Genomic DNA, 22006 nt, shown 5'->3' with positions numbered 1-22006 from the left:
TGTAAAAGGAAAGGTAGGATGGTGGTGGAATGGCTGGGGAGATTTTGTTGACGGATTGAGGGTGGAGTGATAACGACTGCGAATTCGCTACGTTGCGCCAACCTTTGCCCTCGCGGATGGCGAGTTTGGGGTAGAAAGACCATGCGGTAACGGCATTGAGAAGTGCATCGTTGGCGTCGAAGGAATTGTGGGAAGCAGGAACAGCAACAAAAGATCTAGGACCACGACCACTGTTACGGACGCGAGAAAGCGCACCGCGTTCGTTGGATGTGAGAGAGACAAACCCTGCATCCGACAGAGAAGCCAGGAGTTGTGACTTTAGGTCTTCGATGTTGGCGAGGTTGATAGGAGAGAGGAAGTTCTTGCGGCAAAATTGCTGTTCCGATATGCCAGGGGTGGTGCAGGCTTTGCGCCATGTGCTGTATGCGTTGTATGCTGTGAGTAGGTCTGAGTTGCCGCGCTTGAAGCCTAGACGGACTGTGTCGGCTTGCTTTTTGGCACCCATTGGGGCTACGAAAGGGGTCTTGGATGATAGGGTTGCAGCAACGCTAAGAGCGAAGTCGAGGCATCCGAATACGGATGAGAGAAGGATGAGTTTGCCCAATTGAGCATCGAGAGGGAGTTTGGCAAGCTGATTTCCTAACGGTGTCAGTTCCTCGGACGAAGTCAAGGCACCGACATCGATGAGTGCGTCAATGGCACGACGGATGTTCTTCAAAGAAGGAGGATCGAGTGCTTGAGATAGTGCTTGCTCGATATCGCCGAGTTTACAAATCTTCACACGCATGACCAGATCTTGCAGTGACAGTCTTAGCATTTCGGGTGTTTGTTGAGGTGCCATAATCTCGTCGTGGCGGTACTTGGTGAACAGGTGGAAGCAGACACCCTCTTGCACACGGCCAGCACGTCCGCGACGTTGCTTTGCGTTGGCGCGGGAGATGAAGGATTGAATCAGGCGCGAAAGTTGTCGACGCTCATCGAAGCGCATCTCCTTATGCTTACCGGTATCAATCACAGCTGTCACGTCTGGAATGGTGATACCAGTTTCGGCAATGTTGGTAGCCAGCACAATCTTTCTCATACCAGGTGGAGGTATCTTGAAAGCAGCTTGTTGCTCCTCACTGGAGAACGTTGAGTGTAGAGGGTAGACCAACCAGCCTCTGGAGAATGACGGATGTCCACCGAGGAAGTCGTTCAGCGCCCTGATCTCAGCAAGACCTGGAAGGAAGACCAAGACAGCCTGACTGAATTGTGTGTATGATGGGTCGTAAGCGATCTTTTCCAAAAGCTTCACGATTAATGTGTAATCAATTGCATATTCGTCGTATCCAGCAAGTGTTCTGACAGTCTTCGGGCTGTATCCAGTCAGCTGCTTAGCCGCTGCGATCGTTGCCTCTGAAGAACCAGCTTCGAGGTCATCCTCATCAGCGTCAGCGTTCTTCGGAGAGCCATCTTCAATAGTGTGCCCAGTCAGTTCGATCGCATCTTCAAGATACTTGGCCGCGACTGGGAAAGTACGACCCGGTACAGTTACGATAGGTGCGTTGTCAAGATAGCTCGAGAATCTCTGAGCATCGACGGTAGCACTCATTAAAACAACCTTTAAGTCTGGTCGGCGAATCATGAGAGCTCTCAACACAATCAATAAGAAGTCAGTATCGATACTGCGCTCATGAATCTCGTCGATGACCAAGTGAGTGACTTCATCGAAGCCTTTGGTGGACTCCAGCATGCGAAGAACAATACCAACAGTGGCGTATACAAGACGTGTTTGTGCTGTAGTCATTGACTCCAAGCGGATGGCATAACCAACAAGCGAACGGGAGGTACCAACTGCTTTCTTATCTTCACCCATCTCCTCGCTGACGCGCTGAGCCAACGAGATGGCAGAGATACGTCGGGGCTCTGTACAGTAGATTTTGCAGGGTCGGCCGAGCGACAGCTCGTGCTCGAGGATGAATGCAGGCATCTGTGTACTCTTGCCACATCCTGTCTCACCACAAAGAATGACGACCTGGTTCTTCTCCACGGCGTCAAGGGCGATGTCCCGAAACTGGAACATGGGAAGATTCGATCGAGCCATCAGCATCTCTTGGTATGCAGGTGTAGAGATCTTGCGAGCCCATAGATCTCTAAGGGCTTGCGACTCTTCGTTCTTTGTATTCTTCTCAATCTTCTCTCCAACAGGAGTGGAGACGCCGCTCATCGCCTTGTTACGGTTCCTGAAGCCAGCAGTGAGGATAACATCCTCGTCTGCTTCTTCTTCAGTCTGCCCCTTGACCATCTCTCTCAGCGATTTGACGGTCTCACGGTCCGTAGCATCCCGCTTTTCTTGGCGAGCATCGACGAGCTCCTGCCATAGATCTCTGAAGGTGGGAGGGAGGCGCAATGCAGACTTTTCTTCCTTGGGCGAGTTTGAGAAGAGCAGGAATAGGGCTACTGTGGACACATATCCTTCGCTTTGTAGTGTTTCTGGGCACGCGATATTGGTCATTGTTACGATGGTCCTCCGATCAGTTGACACGACGTTGACGTTAGGCGTGAAGGAGCCATCTATGATATCCTGATCTTTCGACCAATGTATGGTTACCGAATGGCGGCTGTTGTATGTTGTGGCAGAGACCATCTTGTAAGAGACTTTGGCCCCAGAGTCTCTCGATCGACATGCGTCCTCAAAGGTTCGTCGAGGGCTGATGCCGGTGATTTTGCCAAAGTTGCGAACCGTCAAGTTGGGATCGGCATTATCAGATTGTCCCGAGGCAGCATTGTCCGAGGCGCCTTCGGTAGCCTCACCAAACATGCCTCCAAGCAGTCCGTCCTCGTCTCCCATCTCTTCAAGGAGCTGCTGAGCAGCGGCTTCAGCCTCAGCCATAACGTCGTCGGTAGCAGTCTCTCTCGGTGTGCTGTCCGGGGATCCGTCTGACTCCTTCCTTTCCTCGGGCAGGTTGAACCTTTTTCTTTCGGTCTGGTTTTGGAGCAGCTGAACTCTTTCCTCGGCCCATTTCATGTCGGCGAGACCTTTATCGAATAAGACATCTGACTCGATGGATCTCAGTCTCTGTTGCAGCTTGGATTCTCCTGGCGTAGCTTTGTGCGGTGATGGTGCTGGCTTTCCGCGCTGACTCTTTGATTTTTTGCTCGAAGAGCTGGATTCATTGACGAGCGAGGGGTTGCGTTCGTAAAGTCGTAGTTTCGTACGGAGGTAGGTTGAGAGCATCTCATCGGGGTCGAGGTCGCTCTCGACATCGCTGACTTGTACGTCGTCGACGGGTGCGGGAGTAGTGGTGGTTTGTTGAATAGGTTTGGAGGGTGTAGGAGTAGCTCCCTTCGTTGCGTCTGCTTCGGAGCGTTTCGAGGGAGTAGGGGGCTCTGACAAATCATTGTCTGGGTTGATCAGAAAATGGTCCAGAGTTGTGCAGGACAATAAAGAAAGTGACAAACGCTTACCTTGGTCGAGTTGAGTATTAGGTAGTTGAGGTTTAGGCTTAACGGCATCATAATCAAGCAATTGACCAGGCGCACTATTTAAGGCAAGCCAGTCCAAGGCTTCAGACAGGCCCCAGATCAAACCACCGTTATCTTCAGATGGAGGACTGACAAGGATATACTCGAGCACTTTACGCACTTGATCCTCATCGATGTCTAGATCAGCAAGAGTAATACTAAGTTGCCACACTTTAGAGAGCAGTTCATCTTGGGAAAGACGCTTGTTCGCAGGAGTAAACGACGGCGCAGAAGTAGACAAAGAGTCATCTAAAGCAAGCTCAATGATCTGTTGCATCAACTCCTCTGGCAACCATTCACGGATGCTGAGCAAGTCGGCCTGGCCACGCAAGACGCGTCGATCCGTCCTCAAGCGAGTGACCTGACGCGCTGATTCCTTGCGCACTTTGGGGCCCTGCTGTTCAACGAAGGACTGCAGTTCAGACAATTCCAGCCGAGCTTCGAGCTCTTCCGGGCTCAGTTCATGTAGTTCTCTGTCTGCCTTGTTGTGTGATGCTTGCTGCTCTTGTTCCTGTGCTGGTTGACTGGATTGTGGTGACTTCTCAGCGGCGGCAGGTGTAGAAATGGTAGAGGGTTTCTCAGAAGCTTCATTGCTTGTGTCGGGGTCCTTCCTTTCAGGCTTGGGTTTACTGGCGATGGAAGTGGTCGCAAAGCCACGAGCAGGGTTAGATGCGACCTTCTTCTTGCCCTTCTTAGCCACCATGGTCGCGCACTGGAAAAAGAAATAGTGAAAGAGTGAAGGGGTTGAAATGTTTTTGGAAAGAGCAGTCGGCGCAGAATCATGCGGGATTCCACCCGCGTTGCAGTGACGATGCCAAGGCGCGTCTCAGTCGGTGTCGCAGTGCAGCGCTCCGGTGTTGGAGTCGCGAAAAACTGCCCGTCTTCGATTTATACCAGAAGCATATGAGTCTGCGGCGTTTTGAATAGCGCATCGCATATCATGGCAGAAGGAGAAGTCAATGGAGAGCAGACTCTGGACGCAGGCCGCCTGCGCCAGGTTGCCCTCTCCAGCTCGACCAAGAAGCGCTCCACCGAGCTGCTCTCTCTGCACGACAAGATTGTGAGCAAAGGTGTGCCCAACAACTGCCCTTTCCTCTTTTGCTCCAGCTCTCTGACACCGCCATGTAGAATATCCTATTGATCAAATACCCAATGCTCTCAATGTCCTCTTCGACACATACCCTCTCTACGTCGACACCCAATCACGACAGGCTGCTGAACAGTGCCTTGTCGCCATCTTCTCTACCGCCGACACCGAACCCCATGTGTCTACCTTCATCTCCGCCGTCGAAACAGAAACAAAGAAGGGCAGCCTTGCTCCTGCAAACGCCTTTGTCTTGATCCGCTGGTGCGCCCTCTTCCTCCAACAATTCGCCCTCCAAAGACCCCTCTGGGATACGTGGGGCCTCAAGATCATCCATGCTTTGGTGCGCGCCACATACACCTTTGAGAGCTCCAACCCTCGTCACAGTACCCATCAGACTGTCTTGCGTGTTACTCGCCGTGCTTTCAGAAAGCTGTTCAGCTCAGACTTTGGCGATGAAGCCTTGAACCAATCTGTTTCCGCTCTCACCGTAAAGGCTGCTGCTCCCACTCCTCAGAATGCCCTGGTCCTTGGAATAATTGCTGGAGTTAGCGCCCGTCTACCCAAGCGTGCCACCACCTTTGAGACCAAGAAATCTGACTACAATGCTTTCTTCCTTCGCGAATTTATCGGATCACGTACTGTTCTTCCCCAATTCATTGCGAACGCCTTGGTCGACTACTTCAACTCGTTTGTGACCCTGGAGGATCTGAAGAAGGACATAATACCCGCCATCGAGAAGGCCCTGCTGAGATCCCCTGAAATTGTCTTGAACGACCTTGTCACTCCCATGATCAATGCATTGCCTAAGGACTTGGATCTCTCAGATATTCTTGCCAACAACCTTTTGAAGCCCCTCGTCTCAAGCGCAAAATCAAGCAATGCTACCATCCGCGCAGGTGCCCTACGAACCTTCTCTGCAACCGCCCGCCGATCGCACGATGACAAGCTTATCGAGAAAGTCCTGGGCGAGATTCTGACCCCTTTGAAGACTGGAAAGGTCCCTTCAGCCGATCAGAAAATCATTTTTGCGCAGATGCTCGCCGCATTGAACAGCTCAGAAGCCTTGGCTGCCTCGATACCTCAAGGTCTTGCCCCGGTCGCAGCAAAAGAGCCAAATGAAGCAGCTGCAAGCGCAGAAATCGCAGCACTTTCGAAACACTTGAAGTTTGGTCTCGAAAAGGGCGTTGCTGTAAACGCCGCAGTCACTGATGCTTACGTCAAGGGAGTTGCCGAAAAACGACTCCCTTTCCGCAAGTTGTGGACTCTGAGCATTGCCGAGATTGTTTGGTCGCTCGAAGGAGAGGTTTTGAAACAGCCCGAAGTCGCAGGCCTTGTTGATGCAGTTGTCGGCAAGATGATCGACTCTTTCAACGAGGTCGTGTCTAACCCTGTTGTTGCTACCCAGAATGGCCAAGTCACAATAGCATGTGCTGTCACTGCTTTGTCATTAGCAAAGGTTCCCCAACTTGCAGAGCTGAAGAATGCATCTGTGTTGAAGAAAGCTTCTATACTGGATCGTGCGATTGCTCTCGAGCCCAAGCCTTCGTTCCTTCTCAACACACGTGTCTACACTAAACTTACCTCTCATGAGGATCTTGTGTGGCTGACAAGAGCGCTCGCTGCAACAAGCTCGGGCATTGCTTCTTCTCAACCAGAAATCCAAGATGCCTGGGCACAGACATTCATTTATCTCATCGTGGCTTCCGGTTTGCCAGCCACTGCTCGCTCCGAGACCATTGCTTCGCTGCGCACAGCTTACCTCGCCCAGCCCGAGGCAGTAGGAAAGACCGTCACCGATGCTTTGTCCCACTGGGCCGCCGATGTCGAGCTTGAAACCAAGGAGAGCGCTGCTGTGCTTGCTAAGACTGGCCGTCAAGAGCTTTACAAAGTTGTGCGTTGCATATGCCTTACCAAGGAAGAAGTTGCGGCCGGTCAAGCCACTATCGAACAGGCTGTTCTGGACCACCAATTGGTCAACTTGCTGATACTGTGCCGACCCGAATTGACTCCCAGATCTTCTTGGATCGAGACTTGTCTGAAGACTGGTACTGATCCCGGTGAGCTCGTTAAGAGAAACACTTCAAAATGTATGGACCAGATCATTCGTGTTTCCGAAGACAAGCTACTTGCCACTATCCCTGCATTCCAGCTTGCTGCTTTCCAAGCAACCGCAGACTTGGCCTTCGTGGCGCCGGAAGACCTGACGTCTGTTATCTTGGACCAGATTTGTAGCGATCTGGACCCCAAGCTTCTTCAGGACGTTGGCCCTACTGAGGCCGCAATCTTCCGCACACCGGAAGGCACCGCTTTCATTGATGTCCTTGCGAAGCAAACTCAAGCACAAGCTCCTAGCAAGAACAGCAAAGACTACGACACTTACAAGTGGGAGCAAGAGCTCAGAGATTCACTCGCCCAAAAGAAGGGCACTACCAAGAAGCTCACTGCCGACGAGCAAACCAAGGTGAACGCTCAACTTGCAAAGGAAGCCGAGATTCGTAGCCACGTGACGTCTGTAGTAGCAAAGCTGAGGAGAGGTATTGGCATGGTCACAGGTCTTGTTACTGGACCACCAACAGAGGCAGCTAACTGGTTCACTGTCACCACAGCACGCTTGTTCGAGGTGATCAATGCCGGAGCAGGCCTCGTCTTAGGCGATGCTGCTGTTCTTGCCTACCTCGAGTGCGCACAAAAGACGTCTTCCCGCCTGGGCGCCATGCGCTCGTTCGTTGGTGTCGCAGCACTGAGGGCTGCTGGACTGACCACTCTGCCCGAGTCTATGCAAGAGGAACCTCTTGGTGACTTGATCACCCGCGTACTCTACCGTCTTCGCTTCTTGGGCGAACAAAGACCTCTTGACGCCGTCACACTGAGTTACTGTCTTCCTCTTGCTTTCTTGGTCTTAGAACAAGGAGGTGTTGGCAAATCCGAAGAGGAAGAGGCCCAGGAGCAGATCATTCTTGCCGCTGAGTTCCTCAGCTTTCACGCCGACACCTGCAGTGAGCCTCGCTTGGCCAGAAAGGAGGTTCTCTCCGTCTTGGTCTCATCGCTACAGGCTTACCAGCAACATTTCCGTCTCTTCAAGGATTGCTTCACTGATGTCTGCAGAAGTGTTGCGCCCAACGCTACCGAAGCAGAGACCGATGTGGTGGTCAAAGCCACTATCGTGCCTGAATCTTCTGTACGAGAAGTGGCTCTTCAGGCTATCAGTGCCGAGTTCGAGCTCTCTGGAAAAGACTTCTATGACGAGATTTTCCTCGCCACGCATGATGATGTTCAGGAGAACGTCGAACTCGCACACGAAATTTGGGTCGAGAACGAACTCAAGACCTCGCCGGAATCCGCAACCTCTATTCTGAAGTACCTAGCTTCGCACGACATCCAGCTCCGCCGTGCCGCGGCAAGATCATTGGCAGCACTTGTCCAAGAGCATTCGAGCATCTCAGAGACTGTTATCTCTAACCTGCAGGACACATACAAGGAGGACGCAAAGCCCAGAGCTCCTCAGCGCGACAAGTACGGCATGCCTATTAAGATGGACTTGTCCGACCCTTGGCAATCCAGACAGGGTATCGCCCTGGCCTTCAACCAACTCACCCCCACTTATGGCAGCGAACAACTCGTACCCCTCATGCAGTTCATGGTTGCAGAAGGTCCTTTGGGAGATAAGAGCGCGTCTGTTCGCGACTCTATGCTTGACGCTACAACTGCTATCATCGCTGCTAAGGGTAACCTGCAAGTAGAGACTCTCATGAAGCTCTTCGAAAGTACACTCGAGGGAGGCTCTGGATCGCAGACTCAAGACGCGGTCAACGAAGCCGTTGTTATCCTGTATGGTGCTCTTGCCCGTCACTTGAAGGCTGGCGACAGCAGAGTACCCAAGGTTGTACAACGTCTTCTCACAACCCTTAACACCCCTTCGGAATCCGTTCAGTATGCTGTGGCTCAATGCTTGCCTCCATTGGTTCAGGCTTCCAACAAGGAAGCTGGGCAATACGTGCAGCAGATGATGGACACAGTGCTTACTGCCAAGAAGTACGCCGCCAAAAGAGGTGCCGCGTACGGTCTGGCTGGTATTGTCAAGGGAAGAGGCGTTTCCGCTCTTCGTGAGTTCCGTATCATGTCAAACTTGGTCAGCGCCATCGAGGACAAGAAGGATCCGTACAAACGCCAGGGTGCATTCCTCGCATACGAGCTCATGTCTCTCATCCTGGGCCGCGTTTTCGAGCCCTATGTCATCCAAGTCGTGCCGCAGCTATTGTCAGGCTTTGGTGATGCTATTGTCGATGTTCGCGAGGCCTGTCTCGATGCCGCAAAGACTTGCTTCGCCAGTCTGAGCTCGTATGGTGTCAAGCAAGTCCTTCCCACTTTGCTCGAGGGCCTCGACGAACAGCAATGGAGAAGTAAGAAGGGTGCTTGTGACTCCCTCGGTGCTATGGCATACTTGGACCCTGAGCAGCTGGCCGTCAGCTTGCCCGAGATCATCCCGCCGTTGACGGATGTCTTGAACGACAGTCACAAGGAGGTCAGAGCATCTGCCAATCGCAGTTTGCAACGCTTCGGTGATGTTATCAGCAACCCTGAGATCAAGAGTCAAGTCGACATCATCCTGAAGGCTTTGAGTGACCCCACCAAGTACACTGACGACGCCCTGGATGCTTTGATCAAGGTCAACTTCATTCATTACCTCGACGCTCCGTCATTGGCGCTGGTCGTTCGTGTCTTGGAACGTGGTCTGGGTGACCGTTCAGCAACAAAGAAGAAGGCTTCTCAAATTATTGGTAGCTTGGCACATCTTACTGAACGCAAGGATCTTATCACCCATCTTCCCATCTTGGTTGCTGGTCTGAGAGTTGCCATCGTCGATCCTGTCCCCACTACTCGTGCTACCGCTTCCAAGGCTCTTGGTTCAACAATCGAGAAGCTTGGCGAGGATGCTATGCCAGACCTCATCCCCAGTCTCATGGCTACTCTCAAGTCAGACACTGGTGCTGGTGACAGACTTGGTTCCGCACAAGCTCTTAGTGAAGTTCTTGCTGGTCTCGGTACCAGTCGTCTCGAAGAGACGCTACCCACCATCCTGCAAAACATCTCGAGTTCCAAGCCTGCAGTCCGCGAGGGCTTCATGTCATTGTTCATCTATCTGCCTGCTTGTTTCGGTAACAGTTTCTCGAACTACTTGTCTAAGATCATCCCCCCGATCTTGTCCGGTCTCGCTGACGACATTGATACTATTCGCGAGACTGCTCTGCGTGCTGGTAGATTGTTGGTCAAGAACTTCGCCACACGTGCAATTGATCTCCTGCTTCCCGAGCTCGAACGTGGTCTGGCTGATGACAGTTACCGCATTCGTCTCAGTTCCGTTGAGCTGGTTGGTGACCTGCTCTTCAACCTCTCCGGTATTAGTGGAACCGCAGAGCAAGAAGAGGCCGAGGAAGGTGCCAACGAAGCAGGCCAATCGCTTCTCGAGGTACTTGGAGAGGAGAAGCGCAACAAGGTTCTCTCTGCCTTGTACATCTGTCGCTGCGATACCTCTGGACTTGTTCGAACTGCATCTATCAACGTCTGGAAGGCATTGGTCGCTTCCCCCCGCACCCTTCGCGAGCTCATCCCTACCCTCACTCAACTCCTCATTCACCGTCTTGCAAGCTCCAACATGGAACAGAAGGAGATTGCTGGCAACGCTTTGGGCGAGCTTATCAGAAAGGCTGGAGAGGGTGTCCTCTCGACTCTGCTGCCTACTCTCGAGCAAGGTTTGCAGACAACCGATGTGGATGCCAAGCAGGGTATCTGTATCGCTTTGCGCGAGTTGATCGCGTCTGCTTCTCCCGACTCCCTCGAGGATCACGAGAAGACTCTCGTCTCTGTCGTCCGCATTGCGTTGGTCGATGGTGACGAGGACGTCAGAGAGGCAGCTGCGGAGGCGTTCGACTCTTTGCAAAAGGTCCTTGGCAAACGTGCTATCGACCAGGTCCTTCCTTACCTTCTCAACCTGCTCAGATCCGACGAGGATGCAGACAATGCTCTTTCCGCTCTGCTCACCTTGCTCACCGAGCAGACAAGATCGAACGTTATCCTGCCAAACCTCTTGCCTACCCTTCTCACTCCTCCCATCACTGCATTCAACGCCAAGGCTCTGGCTTCTCTTGCCCAGGTTGCAAGCTCTGCCATGACAAGAAGACTGCCGAATATCCTCAACGCACTTATGGACAGTGTTCTCGGCACCAAGGACGAAGAGCTCCGCGCCGATCTCGAGAACTCTTTCGACGCAGTGCTTTTGTCTATCGACGAATTCGATGGTCTTAACACTGCCATGAGCGCCATGCTCGCCCTGACCAAGCATGAGGATCACCACAGAAGAGCACGTGCGGACATGCATCTCGCCAAATTCTTCAAGACAACCGACCTTGACATCTCACGCTACTACCCTGACCTCATCCGCACACTACTCATCAGCTTCGATGACAGCGACGCTGAGGTTGTTAAGGCTGCATGGACTGCTCTTTCTGCACTGACTGGACGCCTGCGCAAGGAAGAGATGGAGTCGTTGGTCTTCTCTACCAGACAAACGCTCAACCAAGTTGGTGTTGCAGGCCACAGTCTGCCTGGTTTCTCATTGCCCAAGGGTATCAATGCTATCCTGCCTATCTTCCTGCAAGGTTTGATGAATGGGTCTGCCGAGCAACGTACAGCAGCAGCTTTGGCAATTTCCGACATCATCGACCGTACCAGTGCCGATGCTCTCAAGCCTTTCGTCACCCAGATCACTGGTCCTCTGATTCGTGTTGTGTCTGAGCGTTCAGTCGAAGTCAAGGCTGCTATCTTGTTCACTCTCAACAACCTGCTCGAGAAGATTCCTGCTTTTTTGAAGCCCTTCTTGCCTCAGCTGCAGCGTACCTTTGCGAAGTCACTTGCCGATACCTCGAGCGAGATTCTTCGTATCAGAGCCGCAAAGGCTCTCGGTACACTTATCACCCTCACTCCTCGTATCGATCCCCTTATCGCCGAGCTAATCACTGGTTCGAAGACTGCCGACGCTGGCGTGAGGAATGCTATGTTGAAGGCCTTGTACGACGTTGTTGTCAAATGCGGCTCTAGCATGAACGAGGCTTCACGAACTGGTATCCTGAGTCTGATTGACTCTGACACTGGTGATTCCGATGAGGCATCTGCCATTACCAACGCACGTCTGTTGGGTGCCTTGATCAAGGTCCTTCCTGAAGACGTCGGTGGCGGACTCGTCAAGGCACGTGTGCTCACTCCCGACCACACCTACTCTTCAGTTCTTGCCCTCAACTCGATCTTGGCCGAGGCCCCTGGATCACTGACCGGGCCCTTCGCTGACGTTCTGCCTTCCACCATCTGTCAAGGCATTAGCAGCAGCCAGCCAGCGATTGCAGACAACTGTGTTCTTGCAAGCGGAAAGTACTTGCTCACACCCACATCCGACACGTCCTTCGAGCCTGTCAAGCAGATCATGGAGGCTCTCGCCGCCGCTGTCGCACCCGGCAAGCCCGTCGACACCCGTCGTCTAGCATTGGTCGTGCTGCGCACTGTTTCACGCGAACAGAACGACCTTATCCGTCCTCACCTTGCTTTGCTCACGCCTGCCGTCTTCGGTAGCGTTCGTGACATGGTCATTCCCGTCAAGCTCGCTGCCGAAGCTGCCTTCCTGGCAATGTTCAGCGTCGTCGAGGAAGAAGACGCTATCTTTGCTAAGTACATGGCTGGACCTGGCGCCGAACTCGCTCCTGGCCCCAAGAGAAGTATCCAAGACTACTTCAAGCGTATTGCTACAAGATTGGGCGCGCAAGCCAGAGAGCGCAGAGAAGCCGAGGGTGGCCAGGGTGGTTTGGGCTTGTCAAGCGACGAGCAAGAGGATATGAAGGAGGTCTGGAGTGTTGGAAAGGTTGACGTTGAGAGCGGTGCTTTCAAGGATGAGTAAAGAAGTCATGTCATGCTGCATTAACATTGAAAAAAAAGCGTAAATTCTTTCGATTCGTAGATATACGTTTTCCTCTCATACAATTTTGTTTCTTGTTCAATTTGAGTCTGTTCCTTGTGACGCTTCGTAGAAGACAGTTGTGATCTCAAACTGTGGCATCCGTGCTCGGCTGGTGTTGCTTCTTTCAGCAGAATGAGCGAGCAAGCGTCGGTGACGTGATGACATGCCAATTCCACGACCACTTTCCAAACGATCATCTCTTGAACCTCGACACCTCATCAGCAATTCCTCAAAGAGAACGCACGCTCAGCATTCACTCATCATGTCTTGGATGGACTCATGTTCGTCTTCCGTACTATAGGTAGCTGCCATTTACCCATACTAACGATACTTGTCCAGGGTCACGGCCAAAGAAGAATGCTGCTACGCCTCCGCCTCTGTACTTGACATCGGATCAAGTGCGGTATTGCCATACTTGTGGCAGAGTCATCGGTAAGTTTCTAGTTTTGGAGTATCACTCAAGTGTATGCAAGATGCGCTGCAAAGTAGATGGACAGCGGAGGACTTCCATTGCCCCCCCAACACTATGACCATGAAGTCAGAGCACCGTGTCTTCCAGATTCGAACCGACGAATCTTACTTGACAAAAACTCTGAATTCTGAGTAACCTCCTCAATGAAGAAGCTGGCTCAATTATGCGGCACGGGCTCCGCTGGGATATCTAGTTTGCAGCACTATATCCTTGTTTGCGTGCCTAAATCGCAAGTTTAATACGCTAACGAAATGCTCAAGGCTCCAGAAAATCAAACTCTGCCAAAACAGCAGCCACAGAAGTAAAGTTCTGCTCCGACAGATGCAAACGGCACAAGCTCCGACCAGCAGACAAACGCATCGAAGCCGCATTTGCTGCTCTTCTCGACGGCCAGGATGCATCCCAATTCGCAGCTGTACAGGGAGATTCCGCGCCCGGAGACGAACTCACCAAAACCACTTCTAATCTTTCAATTCAAGCTGAGAAGCCACACGATAAATACGACTACGGCAAAAGCAACAGCAAGAAGAAGCAACAAAAAGTCAAAGGCGACCCTCGTATCTTGGTTTCTTGCAGCGAAGTGGAGACTCTGATCTATGGCTCTCGCGAAGACCCAGAAAAGACCTTTGGGCGCAAGAAGAACAGAGCTAGAAGAGGTGTGGCCGATGACGAAGTGTGGAAGAGTATCGACATGGTGGATTCCGACACCGACACCGGAACTGCGGAAACTGCTTCTGCAGATGAAGACACCATTGAGCATGGCAGCACAAAGGTCATGGACAACAGGGGTGTGCCTCTTGCCGAGGCCCTCGAGGACGATGCAGACGCAGATGCAGATGTGGTTAAGCTCAAGGGAAGAGTGAGACCTCCACAGTCGGAATCCGACGTCAATGGCTCAATAGGCGGAGAAAAGGGATGGGCCGAGCGTATCAACGAGACACCCGAGATGCTGCAAAAGCGAAGAGATGGACAAAGAAGAGCCGAAGAGAAGGAAATGGTCAAGTGCGCTGCCAGAAGGGCTGTTGTTTTCGGTCTGGAGAGCAGTAGGGTGCTTACTGGTGAGGGCAAGAAGGGAAAGAAAGGAAAGGATGATGATGATGGAGAGGCCAAGCAGCAAGGCAGAAGGATGTGTGAGGCGGTCATGCATGGTGCTGTTGTTGAGCCATCTTACGCCAAAGGAGACTGGTCTATCCGATGGAGAGAGGAGTAGAATTCCGAATGATCAGTGCAAGAGATGCTCGCACACTGCAGCAAGGCTTTATGCCAGCCACTCCAAATGCTAGATGTCATGCGAGCTCAACCATCAAACCAGACTAAATTCTTGAGAAGCTGAAGAGAGCCAATGAGAGATCGGGAAAGTGGGGTCCTCAGTGGACGGTCATTGGGTTGCCAGTAGGATCGTACATTCTAGTGACTACGCATAGTGGTCTCAAGAGTTACAGTTGCCTTGTATTTGTACATAGACCTCGCGTGCTTGACATCAGCTGCTTGGAGAATTGTATCGTTGATGTCAAAGCCTGACAGGGTTATACCCCTGACAAGCATCTCGACACTTGATCTTGTCTTTGTGCAGCCACTACGGTTGCATTGACCTTTGAAACGATATTGGGTGGTGCTTAATGCCTCTCTTGTTGATGTGTTCGCCCTGGAAGCACACCACTCTCGCTGATTCGGAGTTTGATCGCTTGGAAGCATTGGGAGACTCGATTTCAGACCAAGCGGAGTCAAACACGCATTCTGTCTTGACATTGTGTTCAACCTAGGATATTGACTACTCTTCAATCAGGCAGTATACATTTTATACCCTAGCTATACAACTAGACACTCTACTTTTTCGCGACTATGATATCAGGCAACTCGGTGATCTGGGTGGTCTCCCTCGTGTCTAGATCCACCACATGAACCGCAGCAAGGCCTACCAAGCCGGTTGACAATGTCAAGAACTCCAACTGTACATTATGACAAGCTCCCGGGGGTAGAGGACTAAACCGTTAGTTGATAGAATTTCAAGAGCATGCATGTTCAAACTTACCCGACTCGCACATCTGCATTCAAACACACGACCTCTGCCATCTGCGCCTCACGCTGATCCTGCATGTTGTATATCGTACGATCATCCAGAACTGCCTCGGCAGTGTGATGACTATCCTGGCGAGCAATGTTGGGAAATCGCAAGGTATGATGCGCAGTATTCGCTTTGGCAGACTTTGGGATAGCCACAATCGCAAGCCTCTTCCTCCTTGGGCTGCGATTCACGACGAATACATCGAGATGGAAAGTCTCGCCTTCGTTGACCCTTTCCGGTGCAGTGAATGCGAAAGTCACACCGGCAGACTCGATTTGGGTTGTGCCACTGAGAGGTCGAGTTATGGTCGAGCTCATCCGTTTGCTCAGTGGTCGTGACGAAGCAAGATCTTGAGGCGCTAGAGTCGAAGCCACACTTTGTGGTCGTAACGACATCCTTTTGGTTGGCTGCGAGGAAGGGAAGTTTACGTTCCCATGCCAGCGGGCCTGTATTTGCGCGCGACAGGTCTCACTGATCTGTGCGACAGCCCGAATTTGGAAGGTGACATTACTCGGTTTTGATGGATGGTGTGATAAAGCTCCAGTCGCATCCTTCTCGCGAGCCAGTTTGTACAGGAAAGTACTTCTATCTCCAGTCTGTAGCGTTGTGGGAAGACCGAGAGCAGCCAGGTCCGAAGAGAATGGTTGCACGTTGAGATTGTTCCCCTCGGCCTTGATCTCAATTACTTGTACTCCACCGTGTCCGGTATGGCGTGCAGATTCCAGATCCAGGCATAGCAACATGTCCGAGACCTGCTCGGGGGTGATATGAACCTTTACCGCTAGTGCTGAGAAAACAGGGAAGAGCCTCGAAGACGTCCTTAAAGGTCGAGCATCCTGAGTGGCAGGGGATGCTCGAGGGGCTACTTTGTGAATGCGGGAAGACGGAATACAAGGTTGGTCCGAAGTTGTCTGTGGGCTGTGCTGTAGAGACTGAAGCAGGTTCTCGGAAGTTGGTAATGCGCTAGTCATATATTCATCTTGAGATGTGTTCTTGGATATGACTGGTGCTTCGACAGCCCTCGAGACTGCTGATGCGGTCAGATGAATAGATGGCCGGTGAAGCTTCTGAGGTGGATATCGAAGGTAGAGAGTACTCTTCCAAACAGCATATGATCTGTTGTCATTATCGGGAAGATGGATCAAAATCGGCTTGTTCTCAGGTGAGATTGTGACCGAGTCCAAGGTTAGTTTTACGGGTTGTTGTGGAGGAGCCGGAGCACTATTTGATTGTAGGCGCGGAGGTGGCGAGGGCTGAGTTGCATGTGCAGTTATGTGTATTTCAACATCGCGTAGCACTTGTTGGAAGGAGGCTAGTGAGCTGCGAAGAATGACATATACAGGTAGCAGTTCCTCTAACAGATGTTAACAAAAAGTTTGAATCTCCAAGGAGGCACAGAATTGCATACCGAAAAGCAGATTATCTCTAGATACAAGTTGTGAATCGCTCTTCAAATATGCTTCGACATCAAAGTCGGATGAGTCTGGAATTAGAAGATCAAGGGTGGAAGCATCGGGGAAGAACAGCGATGGCTGTGATGCAGCGCCGGTGGAAGTTGTCATTGAACACTCTCCATGTAGATATTGTGAATTTCTCGGCAATCCTGAAGTGACTCGTGAAGTGAAGGTTCGACAAGAATTGAACAGATCAACAAAAGTAGATGTTACTGTTGGCCTTGACCATCACATGCAAAGCAATAGGAGTCGGAGGCCGAAAGCGGCAAGTGCCGAGCTTGGAGGTCTCCAGTCGCGCGCTGTGAGAGAAAGAAAGAACAAAGACAACTCGCTCCATCCAATTGTTAGCGGGCACAATGAGCGCCCTACAAAGCCATCCAGCATGGCAGATCCTGCTCGACAAGAAGACAAACAAGCCATATTACTACAATCGATCCGCCAACATCAACACATATACCGTGCCCGATGATCTTTTGACACCGGCGCAAGTGAGTAGATTTGCTCTTGGCTCCAGGTACACCAGAAACTGACTGTCTTTTTCACAGAAAGCTACCGGATGGGCTCAGACCACGGCTGATGGAGGTAGAGTCTACTTCTTCCGCAAGGACGACAAGACAAAGACATCATGGACACCACCCCCGGGCTGGGAAACCCCTGCTGCCGCTCCTGTTCAGGAAGCTCCGCAATTCGTGTCATCTAGCTTCCAGGCCCACCCTCCTGCACGCGAACAGAGAGGCCCTCGAGAGAGCAGACCCTTCCACGACCGTCGCGAGGAGAGCAATTACAGAGGACCCATCGCCGTCGCCGCCACTGGTCCCGAATATGCTTCCCGTGAAGAGGCCGAGGCAGCCTTTACCAAGCTGCTGAGAAAATCTGGCGTTCAACTAGGTTGGTCCTGGGAGCGCGCAATGCGTGCCACTATTCAGGATCCTCAATACCGTGCCATCAAGGAACCTAGCGAGAGAAAAGCCGCCTTCGAAAAATACCTCGACGATGTCGTGCGCGAAGACCAGGAGCGCGAGAAGGAACGCATCAAGAAGCTCCGTTCCGACTTCCGCTCAATGCTGCAGACACATCCTGAGATCAAGCATTACACACGCTGGAAGACTGCCCGCCCTATGCTTGAGAACGAAGCCATCTTCCGTGCTACTGACAACGAAGACGAGAAGCGCCGCCTATTTGACGATTATCTTATTGATCTCAGAAAGGCTGCTGAGGACAAGCGCCAGCGCGACTACGATGCTGCCATGACAGGCGTCGCTGACCTCTTGCAAGTCCTTGATCTCAATGCCAAATCGCAATGGATGGAAACCCGCGAACGCCTCCACTCCCACCCCGACTTTCAGGAAGACCCCAAGTACAAGATCCTATCACCCTCCGAGCCTTTACAAATCTTCGATCGCTACATGCGCAGACTTTGGAACGATGCCCACAACGAGAAGCAACGCACTGCTCAGCTCAAGGCTCGCGAACAGAGGAAGGCCAGAGAAGGCTTTGCTGCTCTCCTCGCCGAGCTAAGAGAAGCCGAAACCATCAAGCCCGGCACCATGTGGAAAGAGGTCTACCCTTTGATCGAGAACGAGCCGCGCTACATCAAGTTGATGGACAATCTAGGTCACAAAGACCGTATCGCTGACGGTTCCACTCCTCAGGACATCTTCTTCGACTTCCTGGACGACTTTGACAAGGAAGTCCACGACATCCGCCCTGCAGTCGAGGCCACCCTCAAGGAAGAGCACTTCCGTTTCGTTCCCTCGACCACCCTCGAAGAATTCTTGCACGCCATCAGACACGACCGCCGCATTTCATCCATGAACCCGCACCTTCTGGAAGAGGTATACAAGAGACTGCACAGAAACGCCCTCGACAGGGAGGAGGACATTGAACGTGACGCCAAACGTCAGCAGCGTAAGGCTGTTGATGCCTTGCGTTCTCGAATCAAGCATCTGGAACCACCAGTACTCATTGGCGATACATGGGAGCAGGTGCGTCCGCGTGTTGAGCGCAGCGAAGAGTATAAGGCCGTGACGAGCGATGAGGACCGCCAACTCGCCTATGACAAATTCATGAACAGGCTCAAGGAAGATGCTGCTGAACGGGAACGCCTGCGCCGCCATGACAGAGAACGCGAAAGAGACCGTGATAGACGCCGAGACCGAGAGCGCCGCCGTAGCCGTTCACCACCTTCCCGTGAGGTTGACGCATACGAAGCCGACCGCCGCCGCGCTGCCTCCGAACGTGAGCGCCAGTACCGCCACTCGAGCATTAGCGGGCTTTCGCCACCACCCCGTGAGCGTCCGAGAGTCCGCGACGACCGTTACGAAAGAGATGTGGGCGACCCAAGAAGAGAAAGACAAGTCAGTCTATCCATCTACGACCGCGAGAGACGAGAACGCGAGGCCGAACGTGAGAGATCGTACATTAGTCGTGCCGACCCGCGCACCAAGGCCAGCGAACTTGACTACGGTGATGGGGGAGACAGCCCCAAGCCTGAGAGCACCTCTGGTGGCAACAACAGCAACAAGAGATCTGCAGCTGGAAATGGGGACAGCGATGCAAAGAGGCAGGCCAAGCGCCCTCGTGTCGGTGAGCATACCTCTTCCCGCAATGTTACTCCCGCTCCCTCGACTGCAGAAAATGACGAGCCTGCGCTGCAGTCTGGCAGTGAAGAGGGCGAGATTGAAGAAGTCTAGACGATCGAACTGATCCAGAACGAGCGCAAATTGGAAACCAAGGCATTGCATGCGGTACGTTCTTCTTTCTCAAAGGATGACCTACTAGTTTTCAAGGCAGATTCCACGGGCCCAACTTGTTACCTACCTTCTCTACATCTACCGCCATGCCACAGGTGCGTCTTGTGCAACACAACTTCTGTCCTAACAATAGTTCTTTCATGTACCAAGAATAAAAGCAATTGAAACGAAAATTCAAAGTGAAAATTATCAAACTTTTGTGATTCCTTGTATACTCTCTACTCCTCTTTGTACCGTAGCTTGGTTCATCAAAATGTTCATGCAATGGCGCTCCATGGTTCCCTTTGTGCCGCACCTTGTTTTGTCCGAGCTACAGTTACATTGCAGCTTTGGAGACGCTTGTCCCAAGATGTTGTTCAGCTCCGACCAAAGTGTGTGATCAAACCAGATTGCCAATCACTTGCTCAACAGGCAGTCCTCGTCCTCGGTCTGATCACCCACTCCTGTGTGTTCTATCTTCTCGTCCGCACCGGATCGCGAGCATTGCTTGCGGCGGCGATAGGAGCGGTTGCGTCGGAGCAGAGCGGCGCGTGAGGAACCTTTCGCCGGGCGCCAAGGGGCCCAATATCGTGAGTTCAGAAAAACTCCCTTCAAGACTCTTCTTCCATGAAGAACTGTGTCGATTGTCAGTATTTGTATAATTTTTGAGTTGTACAGCGAGTCACTTACGTAGTTTCCTCCATTCTTCTGTTCCTGGTCGAGCTGGGAGTCCAGCTTGTTGATACGAGGACGGTATGAGTTGGGATCACGTCTGAAGGTAACGTCCAAGTTCTTCAAGAACTTGTTGCAACCGGTCAGAAGAGACTCGGGCTTGTTGGCACGAGCGTCAACGGACGGAATACCATCGAAGACAATGACACGGTCGGCAAGGTAGGTGGCCATGATGAAATCGTGCTCGACGATGAAGGCGGTCTTCTTCGAGTGCATGATGAAACGCTTGATGACACGGGCAGCAATGATACGCTGCTCGGAATCGAGGTAGGCACTAGGCTCGTCGATAAGGTAGATGTCGGCAGGGATACCAAGAGCCAAGACGATAGCGACACGCTGCAGTTCACCACCGGACAAGTTCTGGACTTCCTGGTCGATGAAGTCATCCATCTTCAGGGGCTTGTAGACATCGGTCTGGAACTGAGGGTTCAAGAAGGCGGCCTTGATCTTCTTGAAAAAGAGCTGACGGACGGTACCCTTGAATTTGGGAGTGATCTTCTGGGGCTTCATACTGATGTTCATGGGAGGAACACTCTTAGTGCCATCAGGCTTCTCGGCACCAGCGAGCATTCTACAGAAAGTGGTCTTTCCGGTACCGTTCTCTCCCATCATGACGAGGATCTCGGAGTCGGTGAACTCACCGGGCTCAATCTTCAGCTTGAAACCGGAGGCGGGTTGTGTCTTGTTCATGGCAGGGTAGCCATATTGGCGAGATTGGTCGACGAGGAACTCCTCTCCAGCTTCACCGATACGGAACTGCAAAGATTCCTCTCTGAAACGCAAGTTCTCGCTGGGAATATGACCGTCGAGGAAAATGTTGATACCCTCACGGACCGAGGAAGGCAGGGTGACGACACCGTAGACGGCAGGCTTACCGTAAAGCAAACAGATGAAGTCGGACAGGTAGTCGAGAATGGACAAATCGTGCTCGACGACAATGACGTACGAGGTAGGGCCGAGCAGACTGCGGATCAGACGACCGGCGGCCAGACGCTGCTTGACATCCAAGAAGGATGAAGGCTCGTCGAACATGTAGACGTCGGCCTTTTGCACACAGACGATGGCAATGGCGAAACGTTGCAGCTCACCACCGGAAAGGAGATCAATGTCACGGTCGAGAATGGCGTCAAGCTCGAGCGTCTTGATGATCTCCTCGACTCTTGCTTCGTCAACCTCGGCGCGTTGCTTGACGAGGAAGCCAACGGTTCTGTTCTCGCCCTTGACGGCTCTGGGGATCTGGTCGACGTATTGAGGCTTGACGACAGCCTTGAGGTTGTCCTCGAGGACCTTTGTGAAGTAGTTTTGCAGCTCAGAACCACGGAAGTACTTGAGAATCTCCTCCCAATCAGGAGGGTTGTCGTAGCGGCCGAGGTTAGGCTTCAGCTTTCCGCTCAGAATCTTCAGGGCAGTACTCTTTCCGGTACCGTTACCACCAACAAGACCGAGGACCTGACCGGGTCTGGGCATGGGAAGTCTGTGGAGCTTGAAGCTGTTGGCCGAGTAGCGGTGAGTAACTTGCGACTCGAGGTTGGTGGGCAAGTTGATAATGTTGATGGCATCGAAGGGGCATTTCTTAGGGCAGATACCGCAACCGATACAGAGACGTTCTGAAATGAAGGCAATTTTGGACTCGTTGGTGACTTCAATACAGAGCTTGCCGGTACGGACGACAGGACAGGACTTCTTGCACTCCTGGCGACATTTCTTCGGAGCTAGTCAGATTGTGTTTTTCTACTCGTACCAGGTTGCGTAGGATGGATCGGATTTACCTTGGGCTTGCACTGTAATGCTTGTCAGTAAGTTGATCTCTTCGCAGTCAAAGCAGCAAACGTACCTTGTCGCTGTTGACAATAGCAATACTGCATAGGTCAAGTTAGAAATGAAAGGCCAGAATTTTCTCGCTCGCGCGCGCGGCGGTGGCAGCGACATACCGAGTCAACTTGTCCGACATGATGGGC

General features: G+C 52.2%; 5 protein-coding genes across 5 annotated transcripts; 4 read left to right on the top strand and 1 right to left on the bottom strand.

Moving 5' to 3' along the window:
- Positions 1 to 4387: 4387 nt before the first annotated feature.
- Positions 4388 to 12533, top strand: M438DRAFT_366607 (translational activator; the record flags this gene model as incomplete). Its single annotated transcript, XM_029907892.1, has 2 exons — positions 4388 to 4574; positions 4633 to 12533. The coding sequence occupies exons 1-2, from the start codon at positions 4445 to 4447 to the stop codon at positions 12531 to 12533; spliced, it is 8031 nt and encodes a 2676-aa protein (XP_029759439.1). The 5' UTR covers positions 4388 to 4444.
- Positions 12534 to 12798: 265 nt separating this feature from the next.
- On the top strand, positions 12799 to 14431 carry M438DRAFT_346868 (uncharacterized protein). Its single transcript, XM_029905780.1, has 3 exons — positions 12799 to 12874; positions 12933 to 13025; positions 13326 to 14431. The coding sequence occupies exons 1-3, from the start codon at positions 12856 to 12858 to the stop codon at positions 14273 to 14275; spliced, it is 1062 nt and encodes a 353-aa protein (XP_029759438.1). The 5' UTR covers positions 12799 to 12855; the 3' UTR covers positions 14276 to 14431.
- A 405-nt stretch (positions 14432 to 14836) lies between these two features.
- M438DRAFT_299692 (uncharacterized protein) lies at positions 14837 to 16837 on the bottom strand. Its single transcript, XM_029902038.1, has 3 exons — positions 16539 to 16837; positions 15098 to 16484; positions 14837 to 15048 (listed from the first exon to the last, which is right to left on the bottom strand). Exons 1-3 carry the CDS (start codon positions 16690 to 16692, stop codon positions 14892 to 14894), a joined length of 1698 nt encoding a protein of 565 aa, XP_029759437.1. The 5' UTR covers positions 16693 to 16837; the 3' UTR covers positions 14837 to 14891.
- A 103-nt stretch (positions 16838 to 16940) lies between these two features.
- Positions 16941 to 19277, top strand: M438DRAFT_336577 (uncharacterized protein; the record flags this gene model as incomplete). Its single annotated transcript, XM_029903900.1, has 2 exons — positions 16941 to 17072; positions 17130 to 19277. 2 exons carry the CDS (start codon positions 16941 to 16943, stop codon positions 19275 to 19277), a joined length of 2280 nt encoding a protein of 759 aa, XP_029759436.1.
- A 1291-nt stretch (positions 19278 to 20568) lies between these two features.
- M438DRAFT_276205 (uncharacterized protein) lies at positions 20569 to 20748 on the top strand (the record flags this gene model as incomplete). The annotated part of the gene is made up of 1 exon (XM_029900837.1): positions 20569 to 20748. One exon carries the CDS (start codon positions 20569 to 20571, stop codon positions 20746 to 20748), a length of 180 nt encoding a protein of 59 aa, XP_029759435.1.
- Between the last annotated feature and the right edge of the window lie 1258 nt (positions 20749 to 22006).

Source organism: Aureobasidium pullulans (genome assembly GCF_000721785.1).
Source record: "Aureobasidium pullulans EXF-150 unplaced genomic scaffold scaffold_12, whole genome shotgun sequence".
Taxonomy (NCBI): domain Eukaryota; kingdom Fungi; phylum Ascomycota; class Dothideomycetes; order Dothideales; family Saccotheciaceae; genus Aureobasidium; species Aureobasidium pullulans.
This window is presented reverse-complemented; position numbering and strand designations above follow the sequence as displayed.